Source organism: Erpetoichthys calabaricus, chromosome 6, assembly GCF_900747795.2.
Source record: "Erpetoichthys calabaricus chromosome 6, fErpCal1.3, whole genome shotgun sequence".
NCBI lineage: Eukaryota > Metazoa > Chordata > Cladistia > Polypteriformes > Polypteridae > Erpetoichthys > Erpetoichthys calabaricus.
Genome location: NC_041399.2, coordinates 110,019,106 through 110,040,121, shown reverse-complemented (window position 1 = coordinate 110,040,121; position 21,016 = coordinate 110,019,106). Strand labels below are relative to the sequence as shown.

Below are 21,016 nucleotides of genomic sequence, written 5' to 3'. Positions count from 1 at the left end.
TGTCAGGAGTGGCAGAGAAGTATGCAAGAGTTGTGCAGGGTATGTACGAGGGAAGTGTGACCATGGTGAGGTCTGCGGTAGGAATGACGGATGCATTCAAGGTGGAGATGAGATTACATCAGGGATCAGCTCTGAGCCCTTTCTTACTTGCATTGGTGATGGACAGGTTGACAGACGAGATTAGACAGGAGTCCCAGTGGACTATGATGTTTGCTGATGAAATTGTGATCTGTAGCGATAGTAGGGAGCAGGTTGAGGAGACCCTGGAGAGGTGGAGATATGCTCTAGAGAGAAGAGGAATGAAGGTCAGTAGGAACAAGACAGAATACATGTGTGTGTATGAGAGGGAGGTCAGTGGAATGGTGAGGATGCAAGGAGTAGAGATGGCAAAGGTGGATGAGTTTAAATACTTGGGATCAACAGTACAGAGTAATGGGGATTGTGGAAGAGAGGTGAAAAAGAGAGTTCAGGCAGGGTGGAATGGGTGGAGAAGAGTGTCAGGAGTAATTTGTGACAGACAGATATCAGCAAGAGTGAAAGAGGAGGTCTACAGGACGGTAGTGAGACCAGCTATGTTATATGAGTTGGAGACGGTGGCACTGACCAGAAAGCAGGAGACAGAGCTGGAGTCAGCAGACTTAACGATGCTAAGATTTGCACTGGGTGTGACAAGGATGGATAGGATTAGAAATGAGTACATTAGATGGTCGGCTTAAGTTGGATGGTTGGAAGACAAAGTCAGAGAGGTGAGATGGTGTTTGTTTGGACATGTGCTGAAGAGAGATGCTGAGTATATTGGGAGAAGGATGCTAAGGATAGAGCTGCCAGGGAAGAGGAAAAGAGGAAGGCCTAAGAGGAGGTTTATGGATGTGGTTATAGAGGACATGCAGATGATGGGTGTAACAGAACAAGATGCAAAGGACAGGAAGATATGGAAGAACATGATACACTGTGGCAACCCCTAATGGGAGCAGCCGAAAGAAGAAGAAGATGTTTGTTTAAAGCCCTTAATTGTTGAAAGTGGACAGGAAGAGAAAATTAAATAGATTTATTGGACATCATGAGAATAGAGGCAGGATGTAAACCTCATTATTTGACCTCTGTGCAGTAGTAGTACTTAAAAAATAAGGATAACTTTAACAGACATCTTTGTTATAGGTTGCAGAAGTACATACGTAGATGCAAACATGTCTTGTTGATGCCAGAGGTCAGAGGAGAATAGCCAGTCTGGTTTGAGCTCATACAAAGGCAACACTAATTCAAATAACCACCTGTTACTACCAAAGTATACAGAAGAGCAAAGTATACAGAAGAGCATTCAGCAGCAGGAGACCACACCAGGTGCCAATCTTGTCATCTAAGAACAAGCAATTGAGGCTACAGTCCACATAGGCTTACCAAAATTAGACAACAGGAGATTGGAAAAACATTGCCTGGTCTGATGAGTTTCGATTTCTGCTGCGACATTCGGATGGTAGATTCAGAATTGGGCATCAACAACATGAATAATGGATCCATCCTGCCTTGTATCAACAGTTCAGGCTGGTGGTGGTGGTGTAATAATGGTGTGGGGGATATTTTCTTGGCACACTTGGGAGACTTGTATCATGGATGTGCAGCCGACAAATCTGCAGCAATGGACCAAAATCGCTGGGGAATGTTTTCAGCACCTTGTCGAATCTATGCCATGAAGAATTACAGCAGTTCTGAAGGCAAAAGGGGTTCCAACTGTACTGTACCTAATAAAGATATATATACAGTATATATAAAATATATTATTTTGGGTTAGTAAAAGCTGTAATCTCTAATGTACATTTTACCATGAATCTTTCACATCTTTAGTTGCAAATACACATTAATATTTTTGACTTAGTAAGGCCTGTAATAACTTCAGGCACAAAGTATCTTTCTGGTCTGACAGATATTTAAACCTGAGCATAATGTTCAAAAGAGATTTTTTAACACTAATTAGTACATATCATCGTGATGCCCTGTACCCATCATATGCCTTGTAACAGTTAAACCATGAGCAATTGAGTAGTCATACCGAGGATAAGCCAGAGTGAATAAGAAGACACAGACAAAATATTACAAGTATTTTAGTAATACACAGTTCTTTATTATAAACAACTAGGGGGCTCTGCCCCCTGCTCACTTTGCTCGCCAACCCCTGTGTTTGGTTAATCCCTCCATCCATCATCCAACCTGCTATATCCTAACTACAGGGTCACTGGGGTCTACTGGAGGCAATCCCAGCCAACACAAGGCATGCAGGAAACAAACCCCGGGCAGGGTGCTAGCCAATCGCAGGGCTCGCACACACACACACCAAGCACACACTAGGGACAATTTAGAAACGTCAATCCACTCAACCTGCATGTTTTTGGACTGTGGGAAGAAGCACCCGGAGGAAAGCCACGCAGACACGGGGAGAACATGCATACTCCACGCAGGGAGGACCAGGGAAGCGAACCCAGGTCTCCTAACTGCAAGGCAGCAGCGCTACCCATTGTTTCTGTTTCTCTGATAAATAATCCGACGTTTTCTAATGGTTGTCCCTTTGATTTGTTAATTGTCATAGCAAAAGCTATTCTCACGGTAAACTGTAAACATTTTAATACGAATGGCATATCACGATCTCCTTTGGTGTCTAATGTTATTCGCGGAATATATACATCACCTTACTTGTCGCCTGTTAAAATTTGCATCGCTTCTCCATCATCATAAATATACACCTGACCGAATTGTGTATTCTTTGAAATTAAACTTGTCGTTGCTTTAACTGTTGTGGGACGACCTTGCTTTTTCCTGCTATTTTTTCAATTGCACCTGGCTCTGATGATTAATCACCTTTTGTTTGTGCTAATGAGATCTTTACTATCTTTTTTTTTTGATACTGTAGCGACTGACGTAATAAAGTGTCACAAAAGTTTTACTTGAACAATCGCCGACTTAGTAACCCCAAACACAACTATCTAGCACCCTCTCCGACCCCTCCTCCCCTGGGTCTCGCCTCCCACTTACCGCATCAATCAGTACCCCACTATCAGTCTTCCGTGCTGTACTCCGCCCCCCTCAATCGGACCTATCAGTCACTTAAAACAAAAAAGGCTTCAACCTGCTGGCGAGCTGCCTGTTCTGCTTGTCGCATGTCATTGTTTTAAGAGCTGGGAGCACATTATGCATGTCTGCCAAAAGCAATCCAACAACTGCTTTGTTAGAGGTCTGTGGACTTGTTTTAAACAGTGGCTCACTGACTTTTCTTGCGTGACGTTGTAAAAACAATAATTGTCGTTTTTTTTCCGGCCCGAGCATGGTTAAATCTCTTTCTTGCAGGACGTATAATGCTGCTCCCGTTTATGAAGTTCTAATCTTTTAATTCTGAGCCCTATTGGACGTGCTTTGTTTTCAATTCCACTTGTTCTGGGCTGATTATCACTCTCCTTATTTTCTAAATTTGCACCTAGATTATTGTTTTTCTTTTTAGCATTTTTTTCTTTCCATCACATTTGGGTCTCTTTTCTCCGCGCTTTTCTTTCGTCTTCGTTTAGTCGTCAACGTTTCATTTCTACCCTATTCATTTCATTTCTACCGTATTGACCTTATACACTTTATATGCCATGGAGCTGTGTGTGCTGCGTGACTGTCTTTACACTACTGATTTTTTTTCTGCCCATGGTCTTATCTTGTAAGTAGGGCATGTCTTGCACCGTGGCAAGTGTCTTTGGTCTTTAAAATTGTCTTCCGAGAGGATCACGGATCGTAGCCTTGCTTTTACTTTGCTTTCCAGGATTTTCTTTTATAATAGAGAGACATGATATCAAAATATCATTTTTTTCCAAAACTAGCAATAAAATGAGCTCTGTGAGTAATCACATTAGTAGGTCCATCAAAATGCACAATTCATATATGTGAATGATTATGATGAAATAAAAAAAAAAAAAAACAGACAAAACTCAGTGACTCTAGTATTGTTCCCTCCTCCCTTGTCCAGGCTGCTTGAAGGGACCACAAAGTAATTATATGTAGTTGTGCTGTTGTTATTCTGTATTTTTTATTTAAAGTCCTAATCTATTTGCTAAATAATATGGGAGAAAGTAGGGTGAAATGACACCTTTTATTGTCTAAATAAATAGATTACAAATGCAAGCTTTCGAGGCAGATGAAGGGGCCTTAGCTGCCTCGAAAGCTTGCTATTGTAATTTTTTTAGTTAGCCAATAAAAGGTGTCATTTCACCCTTCTTTCTCCTGTATCAATCTATGGCTAACACGGTACAACACTCTACTGTTCTAAATAATATGATATCAGTCTAGCTTTAAATGTATTTACTTTTAGAATTTTCCTTTGATAGTTTTATAGTTCCTGAAAGAGAAGGTGCGAATAAGAATTCCAGTGAACTTGATGCATATGGCAAGTAAAGTGGTGGCAGATGTCGCTCTGTCACAGATGTCGCTTTTACAGGCTGATGTTATTTATGAAGGAAGAGAAATGAAAACTTTGTTTTTCAGAATTGGTCTGAGTTTATTCTGGCTTCATGGGTAGCTTATAATTTAGACTCATTCACACGTGCTCTGAGTGTGTGTATTATGATTCTATTTATCCGTAAGCAAACTCAATGAGATGTATTGTTCTGTACCTTTACAAAATTATAATAATTTACAGTACTTATCTGTCAGGACTGTTTATAATAAATCAGTAAGCATTGTATGAATTGAAATTTTCAGACAATGGGGAAAAAAGTGCTGACAAAATAAGTTACATTATTTTAAAATAGCTAAGTGAAGGTGGTAAAGGAGCAAGAAATAATGCTTATTTTTAATGCTGTTATGTTGCACCAGATCTTTTGTTCTTGTAATTTTGCATGAAATTTCAATTCACTGTTTGTCATGGCTTATATTCTATTAACTCTCCTGTTTATTCAATCATAGAGTATTTTTAATTTTAAGGCTTACATATTACAGCTTTCTTAATTACTGAGAGATGCTATGCATATTTTAAGATATAATGTTTTCTTTTTCTCATATACAGCAGTTAAGTTTTTGCAATATACTGTATTTCAAGCTGTTAAGTACTAATATATTTTAACTTGTTTGAATGTTTGCAGGAAGTCATTGCACACTGGATTGCAGAATGCCGCATTGGCATTGAACAAGCCCGCCTGCTAACTCTCAATGCTGCCAACTCCATGGATAAATTTGGGAGCAGTGCTGCTAGGAAAGAGGTACTAAAGAAACAAAAATACAGTGCAATCTGTAAGTTTTTGGACAAGGACACAGCTATTACTGGAGTGGTATAACATTTCATTATCAAGCATATTAATTTTAGTACTGACATGAAACAAAGGATATGAGTTTTTAGTGTAGCACTACATCAAGGTTTTTTAAATTAATAAGTATTGGTATTGGAATTACAGAACTACTTATGTAGGCAATCCCTCACTCCACCATTTTAAGGAATCACAACTAATTGCACTATTGGCTACTTAGCTGTACAGTGGCCAGATGTGGAATATTGCATTATCAAATCATGTACAGTTTAAAAAAACAAAACAAAACTTTGGAATCTTTTTCTGTTGTCACTCAACATTACAGGCCATCATGGAGCTGAAAAAAATTGGAAACAAAATTCCAAGACATAGCAAAGGCTAGCCAAAATCAACTGTTTTGTACATTATTACAAAGAAAGAACATACTGTTTCAAGAGTACCAAACAGACTGGTACACCAAGGAAGACTACCATAGTGGATGACAGAAGAGTACTTTCATATATAAAGAAAAAAACATTTTCAGCTGTTGGCCCCATTCAAAACACTCTCCAGCTTGTAGGTGTGGCTGGGTCCAAGACAACCATGAAGAGAAGACTGTGTGAGCATACATTCTGTGGGTTTGCCACAAAATGCAAACCACAGGTAAGCCTTGAGAGCAGAAATTTCAGCATACAGTTTGCTAAGAAGTAGATCAAAAACCTGTATAGTTTTGGAACAACATCTTAGGGGCAGAAGAGCCAAAGATTCACTGGACTGGTGGAAAGGAAAAGGTCTAAAGTAGGAAAGAAACAGCTCATGATTCTAAAAATAAGACCTACTCTGTCAAAATAGTGGAGGTAGTATAATGACTTGGACAAGTACATACTGGTTCCTTTGTATTTGCTGAGGAGGTGACTGCTGATAAAAGCAACAGGATGAATTCTAGTGTGTAATGATGTGATAAGAAGAATTGATTGATGTTACTCAATCAGTTGATTAATTACGAGTTTTGCCTTTGGCAATGGCACAAGTTAATTAAATAATTTGGTAAGGCTCAAACTTTATTTTCCTTACCTTTTTCTATAGGAGGGGTTTCGGGCCATTAGATTTATATTAAGGTATATTTATAAGGTAACTGAAGCACAAGCACTCTCATTTTAAGAAAGAGAATAATACAATTTATTGATAAACACAAGGATTACAGAAGTATGATAATAGCATATATACCGAACACAACACTGATGAGACACACAAACGTAAATCACAAGTGAGACTGGTTGTTTCTTGCCTATTTAGAGTTCTAATTTATCTTGACACAGATGAAACAGGTTTACAGTACCAAGCCTTTAAGGATGTTGTCCGATGCTGTGTGGAGTTGTGTTTTGTTGGTCCGAGTTCAAGTGGGAGACTCTTCTTGCATTGGAATGCAGTCTTTGTGTTTACTACATGGCCCTTTTTCAATAGTGTGGTGTGATGCTGCCTTCCTCAGTTTGCTCTGCAACTTCATAGGGGAAAACATTGCTCTTTCTGGTACAAGAGTGTAGGCAATGAAGTTCCTCACTTGAAGTAATGGCTGCTTCTGAATTTCGGGTCAGTCACTGGCTCAGAGCTTGGCTAGGCAGAGTGGATCTTAAAGCTATTTCAGGGTGTCCAGCTCCAGGGCTCTTTGGAGAGTAGCTTCTAGACGAAAGACAGTTAGAGCTTTTTTCTCACCCCAAAGAGAGTGGCTTGTTAGCTTTCTGCTCCCCAGACAGAATAGCTAAATGCAGCTACTTTTGAAGAAAGGTATAGCCTTTGGTGATCAGGTCAAAGTCACTGCCAGTAACAGTTCCATTGGCTGCTTAAAGGTGCTTTATTTTATCACATCCGGCCTGAGTTCAGTTTGCAGACACATGCCTAAAATGAATGTCCATTTGAGTGCACTTTTTGTCCGTTGAAAGTCTATAAAGATGTGTCAGCTCAACTCTGTTTTACACTTTTGTTATCAGGTGAAGTACAGAGCTGACCAAAGTGTTGGTAGAACTGCAGTTCTGCCTTTCACTTTAGTGGTAACTCAGGAATGCAGATGGTGGGTGTCTGAGGTAAGAGTAAGATGCAGATGAACTACTGCAAATTCACCAGAACGCATCAAAACACATCAGACTGTGTTTCACATGGCAGGAGAACAATGACTCAAAGCATAAAGTTAAAGCAACCAAAGAGCTCTTTAAGGCCAAAAATGGGAATGTTCTTTAATGGCTGACTCGATCACCTGACATAAATCCAGTTGAACATGCATTTCAGTCGATGAAGGCAAGAGTAAAAGCAACATTCCTTGAATACGTAGAAACTGAAGATGGCTGTACAAGCTTGTCAGAGCAGCACCAAGGAAGAAATCCACTACCTGGTGATCTCTGTGGTTTCCAGACGTCTGGCTCTTATTGACTGGAAAGAATTTGCAACCAAGTAGTAAACTTTAATTTCATATTATATTGATTTGTCTATTTATTTTGGTTCTTTAACCAAAACTGCATATAAGAAGTGCTGAAACTATTTTTATGTAAGTACCCTCAAATTAATGAGGAGAGTCTACACCAAAAGCTCATATCTTTTGTTTTGTTTTTTATTTCAGTATGCTTGGGTAGATAGCTGCAGTAATAACAATTGTCTCACTGTCCAAAGACATCTGGATTGTATATGTCCCCATGCACCAAACATCATATTTTCATTTACTAATGGGCAGTAAGTTTGGATTATTTAATTGGTTTTTTAAAATTTTATGATGTGGGCCTAAAGGACTTTGGAGATAAGAGAAAGAGTTGAGGACATCAGAAGGAAATCCTCCTCTTGGGCGATTAGGGATAGAAGGAATTTATGGCAAAGCTAATGTGAATTATGGTTTTTCAGAACAAGAGAGAGTGAGACAGCAAAGTAAAAACTCACCAAGTTAGAAAGTAAAATGCAAGCCCAAGCAAGGTCAGAAAAGCAGATTTCTGCTTTATTATTTTTAATTTGTGATACATTTTTATGGAAAGCCTGTATAAACAAGATTGAAATCTAATAACTCATCAGTAGCTTCAAGGTCCGTGTTTCCTAATTTGCCTCCTAGCCACAGTAAATTGAAAAAAGGAAATGCATTTGACATTGTGGCACATATTCCTGAATAAAGCCAGATTATAGGTCAGAGCGTAGTGTTTTTGTATTGTGTTTGCAGAAACTGAACAAGTAAAATGGGCGAAAAAACAAACACCTGAAGGCTTTTACTTTACTCATGTATAACACAGTGAGGAAATGTTTGAGAAAGCAAAAAGGCTATACAGTATACATTTTGTCAATGCATATGCTATACAGTATACATTTTTTCAATGCATATATGTATTTCATTTGTTCAAAGGCCAATTAATAAAGGTAAGGCAATGCTATCTTGTAACTTTTGCTCTTATGAAAGAATGTAGAATATAACATTTTATTGTTTGAAATAAAATGTTACTAATTTATTGCTTTACAATGTCTCAATTGAGAACATGTATAGATCAAATTAAAATTAAACAAAAAATTTAAGTTTTTTTAAAATAAATTACTTTTTTGAAGGGGGAAAAATAATAAATGACTTTTCTTACAGCATGAAAATTTCTTCTTAATATTCAGTTAACTAAAAAGGGTTCTATCATTCTGACATTAGAGTAAATTTTCAGAATGATCTTTGCTCTACTAATTACCATGTCTTTGCCATTCCTTAACTGTGGCGTGACTTGCACAATAAAAAAGGCATGTTTGGCCTTCTGTAATTAAAATAAACAAAAATAATAGCTCATTTGATCTAGAAGCCAATAATTTCTGCATATGCTTTCCAGATTGCAATGATCAAAATAGCAGCAGCTAGAATGGCCTGTAAAGTTGTAGACTGTGCCATACAAGTTCATGGAGGTGGTGGAGTGTCCCAAGATTTTCCTCTTGCTCAAATGTAAGTAACTGAATAAGTCATAAAATTAATTGTAAAAACAGATTTACTATCAGGTGGATGAGTATAAAGGGAGATGCCCTGCAGTGGAAGACACATTTTATGATTATTTATAACAAACAATACAGGAGAGGGGTAAACAGGAGGACAACAAAGTAAAAAAGGAAATTACTTAAAAAAAACAAAACCCTTGCTTTTTCCCAGTGCTCACACTACACTGTAAGATCTCCTTGCTTTTTCCTTCAAACCACTAATTCATGTACATGTTTATCTCCATACTCACACCAACACAAAGCACTTCTCTCATTGTCTCACACAACCACATGCCCACAGATACACACTCCATGAAGTACTTTTCTTGTTAAGTTCCCTCCTGATTCCAGACTCATAGTTGTTCTCAATTGAGGTGCAGTTTAATCTCCATTCTCGGGTATTCACTAGTTATACTATAACTATGCCAGATCTTACTGTAGCATATCTTGGATTCCATTCAGCACTAGACACTATGTAGCCTGCAAAGTGCTTGATATATGTCAGTTTCTTCCTTTCCTGCCAGGGACCACGGGCTGCCTCCAGTAGACCTGCCAGTCTTTCATGGCTATGTTCTTAAATTAGAAACTGATCCCAGTTTTCCCAGTGAGAAACTTTGCTGTCATTTGCCAGCCTGGAGAAATTACACTGACTTCCTGTCGGATCACCATGGATTTTTTTGTATTGTCCTCCTGCAGCACCTTTCCAGAGTTCTCCTTATTTTCTGTCTTTACTTAGACTTCTGGTTTAGTGTGCATGAATACCTCTTGAACCCTTGCCTTTTAAGGAAATTTTCCTTTTCCCAGTTTGAGTTTTACTGTACATAGGTTGCCTGGTGTTATCATTACCCCCCAGCTACCTTTAGACAGCCTGATATATCTCCAAAAAAACAGCAACAGGTACTCATAGAACACACTTCTGAGAGTTTGCATAGAAGATGATAAAAACATTTTTATTATCTATTTCACATTGGCAGTTTAACCAAACTTGAAACTATTACATCCATCTAAATATAAAAACTAGTTATTTAGCAATCTTTAGATTAAAAAAATAATTTTAACAGATTTCCATAAACATCCTTTTACATTCCTGGTCACCATTGTTGGCACCATTTCATTTTTGCATAACTTCAGAAAAATATGGAAATGTACCAAATTTGTATCATTGGAATATTTTTATTGTTCAATTTACCTGTAGTAATTTCCAAGACGAAACAAGAAATATGACATGGACAGTAATATTAATATTTGGTTGCACAGCCTTTAGCAGTGACTACTGCCTCCAAATGTTTTTTGTAGCCATCTATGATCTTGCACCTATCAATTGGAATGTTCTCCCACTATTCCACTGCAATTTGTTCAATCTCTTGAATGTTTGCAGGATTCTTTTCCCTAATGGCAGATTTCAGCCCTTTCCACAGATTTCCAATGGGATTGAAATCATGACTCATTGCTGGCCGGTTTTCAATGGTCCATTTTTTCATTTTCAACCATTCTTGTGTACTTTTGAATATGTGTTTTGGGTCTTTATCTTGCTGGAGAACCCATAATCTTTGACTCAAACCCAGTATTCTTACACTAGGTAGCACATTTTCCTCTAAAATACCTTGGTAATCCTCTGATTTCATGTTTCCTCTGATATGGTAAAGGCCTCCAGTACCAGAAGTAGCAAAGCAGCCCCAAAACATTATGGATCCTCCACCTTGGTTAACTGTAGGCAGAGTATCTTTTGCCACATGAGGTTCAGTTTGCCATCTATAAACAAATTGTGGGTGTCCATTGCAAAAAGCTGTAGTTTGCCTGTCCACAGAAGATTTTCCAAAAAGGATTGTGGTTTGTCCATGTCCTATCTGGCAAAAATCAGTCATTACTTTTGATGTCTTTTCTTCAGCTATGGGGTCCTCCTTGACCTTCACCCATAAATCTCTTTTTGGTTTAGTGTGCGGCATATGGTATGTGCCGAAACCATCACTCCAGATTGTTCTAGCTCAGTGTAGTGTCGTGGATTTTAAGTTTTATTTTTTGCCCATACCAACAAAGATGAGCTTAATTTTACAAGGAGGTAATTAACATAAAAGCATCTCCTTTTCCTGAATTGTATGTCACATTTAAAACATCAATGCAAACAAAGTAGAAGACCAGGATGATGCCTCAAGCTGCCTTGGTTACTTTATAACCTGAGAAGAAATGGGCATCCCTAGGACTAAGAATCGCAAAATTAGTTTACAGATTGGTGAAGAAAAGAATTCAGACATATTTAAAATATCAAAGACTGTAAGGGAAATCATTTATCATATGGACAGCCAGCCAGTCAAATACAATACAATACAATACAATTTATTTTTGTATAGCCCAAAATCACACAAGAAGTGCCGCAATGGGCTTTAACAGGCCTTGCCTCTTGACAGCCCTCCAGCCTTGACTCTCTAAGAAGTCAAAGAAAAACTCCCAAAAAAACCCTTGTAGGGAAAAAAATGGAAGAAACCTTGGGAAAGGCAGTTCAAAAAGAGACCCCTTTCCAGGTAGGTTAGGCGTGCAGTGGGTGTCAAAAAGAAGGGGGTCAATACAATACAATACACAAAACAGAACAAATCATCAATACAGTATAAAAATACAAATTTTACAAATATGGAGCAGAATTTAACAGTAGATGATATCACATAATATGATTTGGATTTGTTTAGAGTCTTGGAGACCTCGGCCATCAAGCTGCCTCTCCCATTTGGCCATTCCACAGCTGAAACAGCACTGGGCCAGCCAATCCGATGAAAGGACCCCTCTACCCCACAATTCCTGCAATCCTCCATCAAGGATGACTTTACCTTAAGCAGGCAAAACCACTTGGCAGGTGGGCCGTGGCACCAAGTGCCACATTTGAGTACCGAGAAGAGAAACAGAATAGGTGACGGTTAGAAACAAATTATAACGATTATGTTGCTTATGTTTTAGTGCTAATGACTAACAACAGAGATGCAGTCTGTACAGTTAATCAGCAGCTGTAGTCAGGATATGCTAAACAGAAGTAGTGAGTCTTCAGCCGGAATTTAAAAGCTGAGACCGAAGGGGCATCTCTTATAGTAGCAGTCAGACCATTCCACAGTTTAGGGGCCCTGTAACTAAAAGCTCAACGTCCCACTGTTATTTTATTAATCCTTGGAATCATAAGCAGACCAGCATCTTGAGATCTTAATGTGTGCTCTGGTTTGTAAGTCATGATAAGTTCAGACAAGTGAACTGGACCTTGGCCATTTAATGCTTTATATTTTGAAATCTGCCCCAAACTTAACCGGGAGCCAGTGTAAGGATTTAAGAACTGGAGTTATGTGTTTGTATTTTCTTGTTCTTGTAATAATTCTTGCAGCAGCATTTTGGATTAACTGGAGGCTGTATAAAGAACAGTTTGAACATCCAGTGAACACCACATTGCAGTAGTCAATCCTACTAGAAATACTAGGGGGCTTCGCCCCCTGCTCGCTTCGCTCACCAACCCCCGTGTTTGGTTTTCCGGATACACACTTTTAAGATTTTTTTTTGCTTTGAATTGTTGGTATTTCATTAGTTTCACTTTTATTTCAGAACTTCTGTAAAAACAATATTTGTAATCTTGCGAGTCCCAATATGCTGAATCTTTTTAATGAGATCAGGACAGGTTTCTCTGTTTGGAATTTCAGCATAGACAAAACGATCTATATCATCAGCAGTTAATAATTTTTTTTTACAAAGTAAAAACGTAAGTAGAGTTCTGCATTGGACTGCAATCTGTAAAGTCGTGCTATTTTCCTCTCACAGTTCCAAAAGTACATGGGGTTACCAAGGTGATACCCCAGCTTTTGTCTATGTTTTTGTACAAGGGCTAGACAAAACGTTTTTGACTCCTGGGGTAAATTTAGCTTTTTAAATAAGCAGACAGATAAATATATATACACTAACAAAGTAACCAATAAATGCATGTGCGGTAAACTCTGTTTTTGAAATTCTCAAGATTCTTTATTTGTGACATGCATAGTTATACAGGACAACACGTAGTGAAATGCATCCTGATCAGCTTATCAAAAACTGTGCAAAGTTAGAAGAATATCAGTTAGATTAACAAAAAGTCATAGATTGAAAGATAACAGTATAGTAGAACATAATAAATAAGTAAAATTATGTGAATAAAGTAGAATTAAGTGTTAAGGTGCAATAGTGTAGTAATTATTGTGCAAAACCAAAGTTAGACTGGTGCATAGTTAAATGAGGCAGTTTGTTTGTTTGCGCTACTGCGATCTTTACTTTCTTTTTTTATATTTTCTAATTTTCCTACTTTCATATCCTTTAACTTTCTCCACATGTGTATAGCGCCGTTTTTTTTTTTTTTTTGAGCCTTTCTAATTTCACTGGTTTCATAGTCTCTAACCTGCCCTGCATGTGTATAGCGCCAGCGTTTGTAAACGTCTTTATGAAGTTCTACTTTGTCATTTTCCTCATTGTCTTTTAATTCTGAGCCATACAGTACAATACATAGAACAGAATAAATCCTCAATACAATATAAAAATAAAAATTCTAGAAGTACAGAGTAGAATTTCACATTAGATGCTATCACATAATATGATTTGGATTTGTTTTAAGTCCTGAAGACCTTATTCATCAAGCTGCCTCCCCCATTTTGCCATTCCACATCTGAAATAGCACTAATCCGATGAAAGGACCCCTCATTCCCACGTCCCCATTCATGAGGGATGACTTTACCTTAGGCAGGCAATCTACAATTTAAAGAGAATGTTATTTTCTTGTAAATTGTTACATATGTATTATTTTCACTTTTACTTTAAAAACTTTTGTAAAAACAATACTTGTCCTTTATTTTCGGCCACGTGCATGGTTACATCTCTTTCTTCCCAGACGTATAATACTGCTCGTGTTGTGAAGGGTGTTGCGGCTGAACGTACGCTAAGGATATGCCTTTGGATCATTTGCTCTCTTTTTGCTGCTTGCTAGCTGCCTCTTCTGCCTGTCGCATGTCGTTGTTTTAAGAGCTGGGAACACATGATGCATGCCTGCAAGAAGCAATCCAACAACTGCTAGCTTAGAGGTCTGTTGACTTGTTTTAAATGATGGCTCACTGCCTGGTCTCGCGTGACATTGTAAAAGCAATACCTGTCTTTTATTACTGGCCCCGGGTGTGATTGAATTCTTTCTTGCAGGATGTATAACACTGCTCGCGTTTCTAAATTTGCACCTAGATTATTGTTTTTCTTTTTAGCATTTTTTTCTCTACATCGCTTTTGGGTCTCTTTTCTCCGCACTTTTCTTTCTTCTTCGTTTAATCGTCGACGTTTCATTTCTACCCTATTCATTTCATTTCTACCCTATTCATTTCTACCGTATTGACCTTATACACTTTATATGCACTGAGAGCTCTGGAGCTGTGTGTGCTGCATGACTGCCTTTACACTACTGATTTGTTTTTTTTTTTGATATTGCTTGTAAGTAGGATGTGTCTTGCAAGACTCTCGTTCTATGTTCCCATGAGACGCACTGTGGCAGGTCTCTTTCGTCTCGCGGGTCTTTAAATTATCTTCCGAGAAGATCACGTATCGTAGACTATCAGGACAGGGGACAGGATTTCTTTTTATAATAGAGAGAAATGCATGAATTAATTTCTCAGAATCCTGTTTATTTAGGGAGTGTCTTAATTTCCCAGCATTTTTAAGATGGAAGAAACATGATTTGGACAACTTTGTAATATGTGCTTTAAATGACATGCTAGAGTCAAAGATAACTCCTAGATTGCAGGCTGATTCAGTAAAATTAATGGTGATTCCAACTGAGTTAAATGATGACAAAATATTGGTGTGATCAGCGTCATTCCCTCCAACATTAACATCTGTTTTATTTGTGTTTAAAGACAAGTAGTTCTCATCCTTCCACTCCTTTAATTCACTAACACAATTAATTAAAGACAACACTTCATTTGATCTAAAGGTATAACTGGGTGTCATCTGCATATGAGTGAAAATTAACATTATGTTTCCTAATGATAGATCCCAGTGGAAGCATGTAAAGTGAAAACAATAAAGGTCTCAGTACTGAGCCCTGCGGGACACCATATCTCACTTCTGTGTATAATGATGGAGTACTGTCAGCACATTTCTGTACATTGGAATCGATTTGATAAATAAGAACTAAACCAAGCGAGCACAGTGCCTGTAAGCCCAACATCATTTTCTAGCCTGTGCAGTAAAATAGAATGGTCAATGGTGTCAAATGCTGCACTTAAGTCTAACAACATAATTACAGTGGAGTTTGCTTCATCAGAGGATATCAGAATGTTGTTTACAACCCGCGTTAGTGCCGTTTCTGTACTATGACCAGTGCGGAAACCAGACTGGAATTTCTCAAATAAATTGTAATGCGTAAGGTGTGACTGAAGCTGATTGGCAACTATGTTTTCTAGTATTTTAGAGAGAAAGGGTACATTTGAAATAGGACTATAATTATTAAGTATGTGTGGGTCTAGGTCTGACTTTTTAAGTAATGGTTTAATGACTGAAACTTTTAGTGCATCAGGTACAGTGCCATGTAATAATGAACTATTGATAATGTTTAGGATAGGCGCTGCAAGAACATCCATTGCACTTTTTACTAGTTTTGTTGGCACTGAATCTAGGGAACAAGTAGTGGGTTTCATTTTAGAAATTAAAGTTAAGACTTCCTGCTTAGTTACAGGATTAAAATTACTAAAGTGCTGAATGCAATGTGAGGCAGATTCTGCTAAGCTAGTGTGCGGTATGTATTGTAATGCTGAGATCTGGGATCTTATATTTTTAATTTTCTCATTGAAGAAGTTCATAAAGTCTGTACTGCTAATATCTGTTTTTGTTTTTCACTGTAGATTTGAATTCCCATTTGTTAATTTAGCAACTGTTCTAAATAGTATCCAAGGATTTTTATTATTGCTATCTATTATTGTAGAATAGTATTCTGAGCGAACTTTAAAGAGAGCTTTTTTATATTTTTTAACACTCTCTGTCCATGCAATTTGAAAGACATGTAGCTTTGTTGTTCTCCATCTGCGTTCCAGTTTTTGACATTCTAATTTAAGAGCTCATGTGTTTTCATTAAACCAGGGAGAGTTTCTATGTGCTTTGATCACTTTTGTTTTAAGGGGAGCCACTGCGTCCAGAGCATCTCTCAAGGTCACATTATAATGTGATATTAGCTGATCTAAATTGTTTTCCACATTTACATTTGATGTTAACTGATCTAAATGGTTTTCCACATTACACACGACTTATTCAAAGTATCTATAAATTTTGAAGCAGAATTACAATCTAGATGTCGCACTGTCTTTGTTTTAATCTGTGAGTGGGTTGGCAAGGGCAGGACTAAATCTAATGTAATTAAGTAGTGATCGGAAATAACTACATTTAATGGAGTAATATTTAAATTTTGAATTTCAACTTTGTAAGTTATAATTAAATCTAATGTGTGGTTATGATTATGAGTTGGACCTTTAATGATCTGACAAAATCCTACTGAATTTAACAAATAAGTAAAACATTTGCTAAAAGTGTCAGTTTCCACATCAATGTGTGCATTAAAATCCCCCATCAGTACTGCGTGATCATAATTTATAGCCAAATCAGATAAAAGGTTGCTAAATTCAATCATGAACAATGAATATGGCCCTAGTGGTCTGTAGACTAGCACTATAATTGTGTTGGAATCTTAATATTTAAAATGAATGCCTCAAAGGGTGTAAAGTCGCTTAAATCTTTAGACGTGATTTGCATTTTGTTACAATGAATTATTCCAAGTCCTCCTCCTTGACCAGAATCTCTAGATTTATGAAGGAACGAGTATCCATCTGGTGACGCCTCTGCTAGGGGAACAGTGTCACATTTACTAAGCCAGGTTTCAGTGAGAAGACACAGATCAGATTTTGCACTTAATATAATATCATTTACCAAAACAGCTTTACTGCCAAGAGAGCGAATGTTCAATAAGCAGCATTTAAAACTGCATGATTCTTTCTGAACTGGTGATATATTTTTTGCTTTAATTTGAAGTAAATTTCTATTACAGATGCCCCTGGTGGAAGGTCTGGTTTCATCCCTTGGTCTAATTATACGCCTTATTTTTTGGTTATCAAGTAATTTAAGGTTTGCATCAAGACTAAATTTACTGGATGCCCCACAACAGGGATTATGGGTAACAGCTTCAGGATAGTAACAGGTGGGATAAACAACAGCCTGTGATTTAAGATCACATAACTGCGGCCTGGATGGTGCTCTATTCAGTCAGCCAGGCAGTTTTGCTGCCATATTTTAAGATAATACATAAGATTCCCTCCAGTTAGGATGAAGACCATCTCTTTTGAAAAATCCAGGCCTTCCCCAAAAATCATCCCAATTGTTCACAAACACTATGCTTTTATTTGCACACCAGGTTTCTAGCCAGCAGTGAAGGGAATGCAATCTGCTATAAGTCACATCCCCTTTATATAATCTTGGTAAGGGGCCAGATTCCGACATTTTCTTTTAGCTTTGATACATAGAGAGATGAAGTTCCTCTTTAATACCTCAGATTGCTGTAAATAAATATCATTAGTGCCGACATGCAGCAATAAGGTAGATACTTCATCATCGGCGACACAGTCCAATGCGGCCTCTATGTCAGAAATCTTGGCCCCTGCGAGGCATTTAACATTAACTGCTGGTTTAACATAGTTTGGAATTCTAACATTCCGCACTATGGAATCGCCAATTATGAGCACTTTTTTATTCTCAGTTTCCACAGGCATGCTGCGGAGTGCTGACAATCTATTCTGGGTCCGAATTGGTGACCTGGGTGCCGAGGGACTAAGTTTTGGCTTCTTAGACCCTTGTCTTACTGTTACCCACTCGCCCTGTGGCTGAATTGGTGTTGCTGACTTTGGCCACGCACTGACTACAGTGGGACCTGGAGAGACTGAAGCCGAATCAGAAGTAGCCAAATTGTCTAAACAAACCGAATCGATCCAATTTTCGGTTTGCCTAATTGCTATCAGGTTCTCCAATTTGCGTATTTTCCCGACAAACTCTAAATTAACTAAACACTTTTGGCAGGTGAAGCTCTCTACACTGTCAGCCGAAAAACCTGAACTGTACATGCTGCAGGACACACAACATATAAACGTGCCCTCAACGGGCAGAGAGCAGATAGAACTTAACGTTTAGCGCTGATATCAACTTCTCCATTTTTGTAGTAACTTCAGTGCTTCGTCGCTTTCCGCGTTCAGTTGAATCACTAAGAGACCGTCGGCTTTAAGTTTCCACTACCCGCTGAGTGATCGACTTTGATTTCTCACTGCCAGTTATTTCTTCTGGTCAGGTGTCGGCTTTACTTCAGTTGAATTTACTTGGGTGTTTGCGAAGGGCTACGTGCCTGTGGGAGACGCCGCTGCTCTGTGCTTCCGTTTCTTCCACTCGCTGCTACTCCGAAGAGGTGGGGCCTGAAAGAGAGAGAGCCAGTAAAACTGAATGTAACTCAGTTTCAAATGTGTGCAAAATCACATGTTCTGGAATCCCACTTGGAATTTTAAAATATTCCTTGGCTGAGAGCAATGCCAGGAGAGGGTAAAAGACTTGCAACTGTTTTCACCTGATCATCCGCTAAAGCATCTCATGAACAATATCGATTACTAGATCAAAAGCCGCCCAAGGACTTTCATCTTATACACTTTTTTGTAAGCTTTTTCAATCCAGACTTTGATATCTACATTTTCTTTTATAACATCCTCTACTGGTATTATTGTTCTTTAATTAATACCAACTGATTTTAACTTTATATACTTTGTCTTTATATCTATAGTGATTGAAGTAATAAGGTAAATATTTAGAGCACCTGGAGCAATAAGGAGATGCCATATGGTGCGAACTGCAAGGTTTATCGACTGAGGATGAAGAGCTCTGTCCAATAGTGAACAGTACATTAAAGTAAAATGTCAGGGTTTGATAAATGGCCTATATCCAAGAATGTTGAGCCTTTGTATATTTGAATATATTCTTGGAGACCAAAAGTAATATTTTGGTCTGAGATATATCTAAGACATTGTACATTGTACATTGTTTGTGTTCGAGTGGGTTAAAGCGCTAGAGAATAACGGGCTATATATACGTCATTCATATGGTACTTTTGTAGTTAGGATCTGTGTGTATCAAGGTTATTATAGTTAATGAAAACTAAAATCAAAACTGAAACTATTATTAAAAAAACATTTTCGTAAACTGAAATAAAATAATTAACAAAGCCAAAATGAAATACTAAAACTAAATGAAACTATTAAAGTAGCTGGAAAGACTAACTGAAATAAAATAATAATTTACTAAAATATTTTTAGTTTTCGTTTTTGAATGAATATTCTTGCCGTTAGTCTTTAACCCTTGTAAGTTTTAACTCTAAAATAGAAAGTCAATCACCACCAGCCGCCCGCACATATTCATCCAGTGAATGGCGGCTGGTGACGGAGGGCGGCTGTTCACACAGCATTTGCGGTGACAGAGCAAGTTGAATGCAGGTGCATAAAGCTTGTGAAATAGAAAGCGATTTATGTGCCGCCTTTCTTTGTGCTTGTTGTATATGAATATGTAATTCAAACAGCTGAAATCAGAATGTGTTGGTCAACAAAACATTTACCATATGGACAGAAAAATCACGAGCGAGTAACGTTTCAGTTTATTTCTCAGGTGACTGCTTTTTGTTGACAGCAATTCACCTGCCACTTCGCACAGGACAAGTCGTTTTTACTTTCACACATATGAAGTACTGTATTGAGAAAGTATAGTAATCATGAAAAAATTCGACCTCAATATTTTGATGAATCTTGGCGTTTTTGGAATTGTGTTTGCGCACGTGTATGTGTCTCTATGTGTGTAAACACAACTAGATAGATGGATGAAATTCGGCATGTGGTTGTTACAGCACAGTTGTAGGTTTGTATTAACTTTTGGGCCAAACCCATCAACTGGAAGTGGTACTTTACCTGAACACATACTAGATTTTTTTTTTTATTCATGCAGCTGCCGAGTCCGATTTATTCAACTTTTATAATAATTGTTCAATATATTATTTATTTGATTTGATGTGTTGTTGATGGTTCCTTAATGTACATAATATAAAAATATAATCATTGTCTTGCGGTTTACTCCTCAAATATCTATCCCCATATTTGAGTATACAAGAAAGTCTAGGGGAGACCACTCCCAGTTTTTGAAAATAAAACGGCACTGATCGAGAGACCGACTAGGTCATCATACAAGACCTGCATATTGTTGCTGACCAATCTCTTTTGCTTTAAAAACATCATTTAACAATGAAGCGATACAAACAAAGGTAGGTAGGCGAAGAGTCTGCCAAGTGATGAAAAACTAAACATACTAATGGGTTTTTGTATTTATTCTATATTTATTCATTTTTATTTTTTAGTTCATATTCACAACTCAAAATACCTGATATTGTGAAAGTAATCCATTAGCAGAATTATATTTTAAAATATTTGTCTCCTTTTTTCAATGTTTTTCTCTCTCTCTCAAAATAGATAGTTGAAATATATTCTTTTTGTTCTTAACATCAGCTTTATCATACATATTGCATACCAGAGAGTTTTCCTGCCTTACATCCAAACCTACTGCGGTAGGCCTCAGGTTTCCTGCAATCCTGCTCTGAATAAACAGGTTTAGATAATGTATATATTGTTCTTAATCTCAGCTGTGGTCTCTGTCATTTTATGCCTGTCCGTACTCCTATTACCTGCTCTTGCTCTTATCATTATGGGTTT

The 21,016-nt window shown here is 37.7% G+C and overlaps 1 protein-coding gene across 2 annotated transcripts in view; it reads left to right on the top strand.

The window, feature by feature from the left end:
* The window catches only part of LOC114653490 (nephronophthisis 3), an 838,883-nt gene that overhangs the window by 802,592 nt on the left and 15,275 nt on the right, over positions 1 to 21,016 (top strand). For both annotated transcript variants that reach the window (XM_028803845.2, XM_028803846.2), the window contains 2 exons: positions 5,106 to 5,222; positions 9,080 to 9,189. In XM_028803845.2, the coding sequence (XP_028659678.2) occupies positions 5,106 to 5,222; positions 9,080 to 9,189 (227 nt within the window). The remainder of the gene's footprint in view (positions 1 to 5,105; positions 5,223 to 9,079; positions 9,190 to 21,016) is intronic.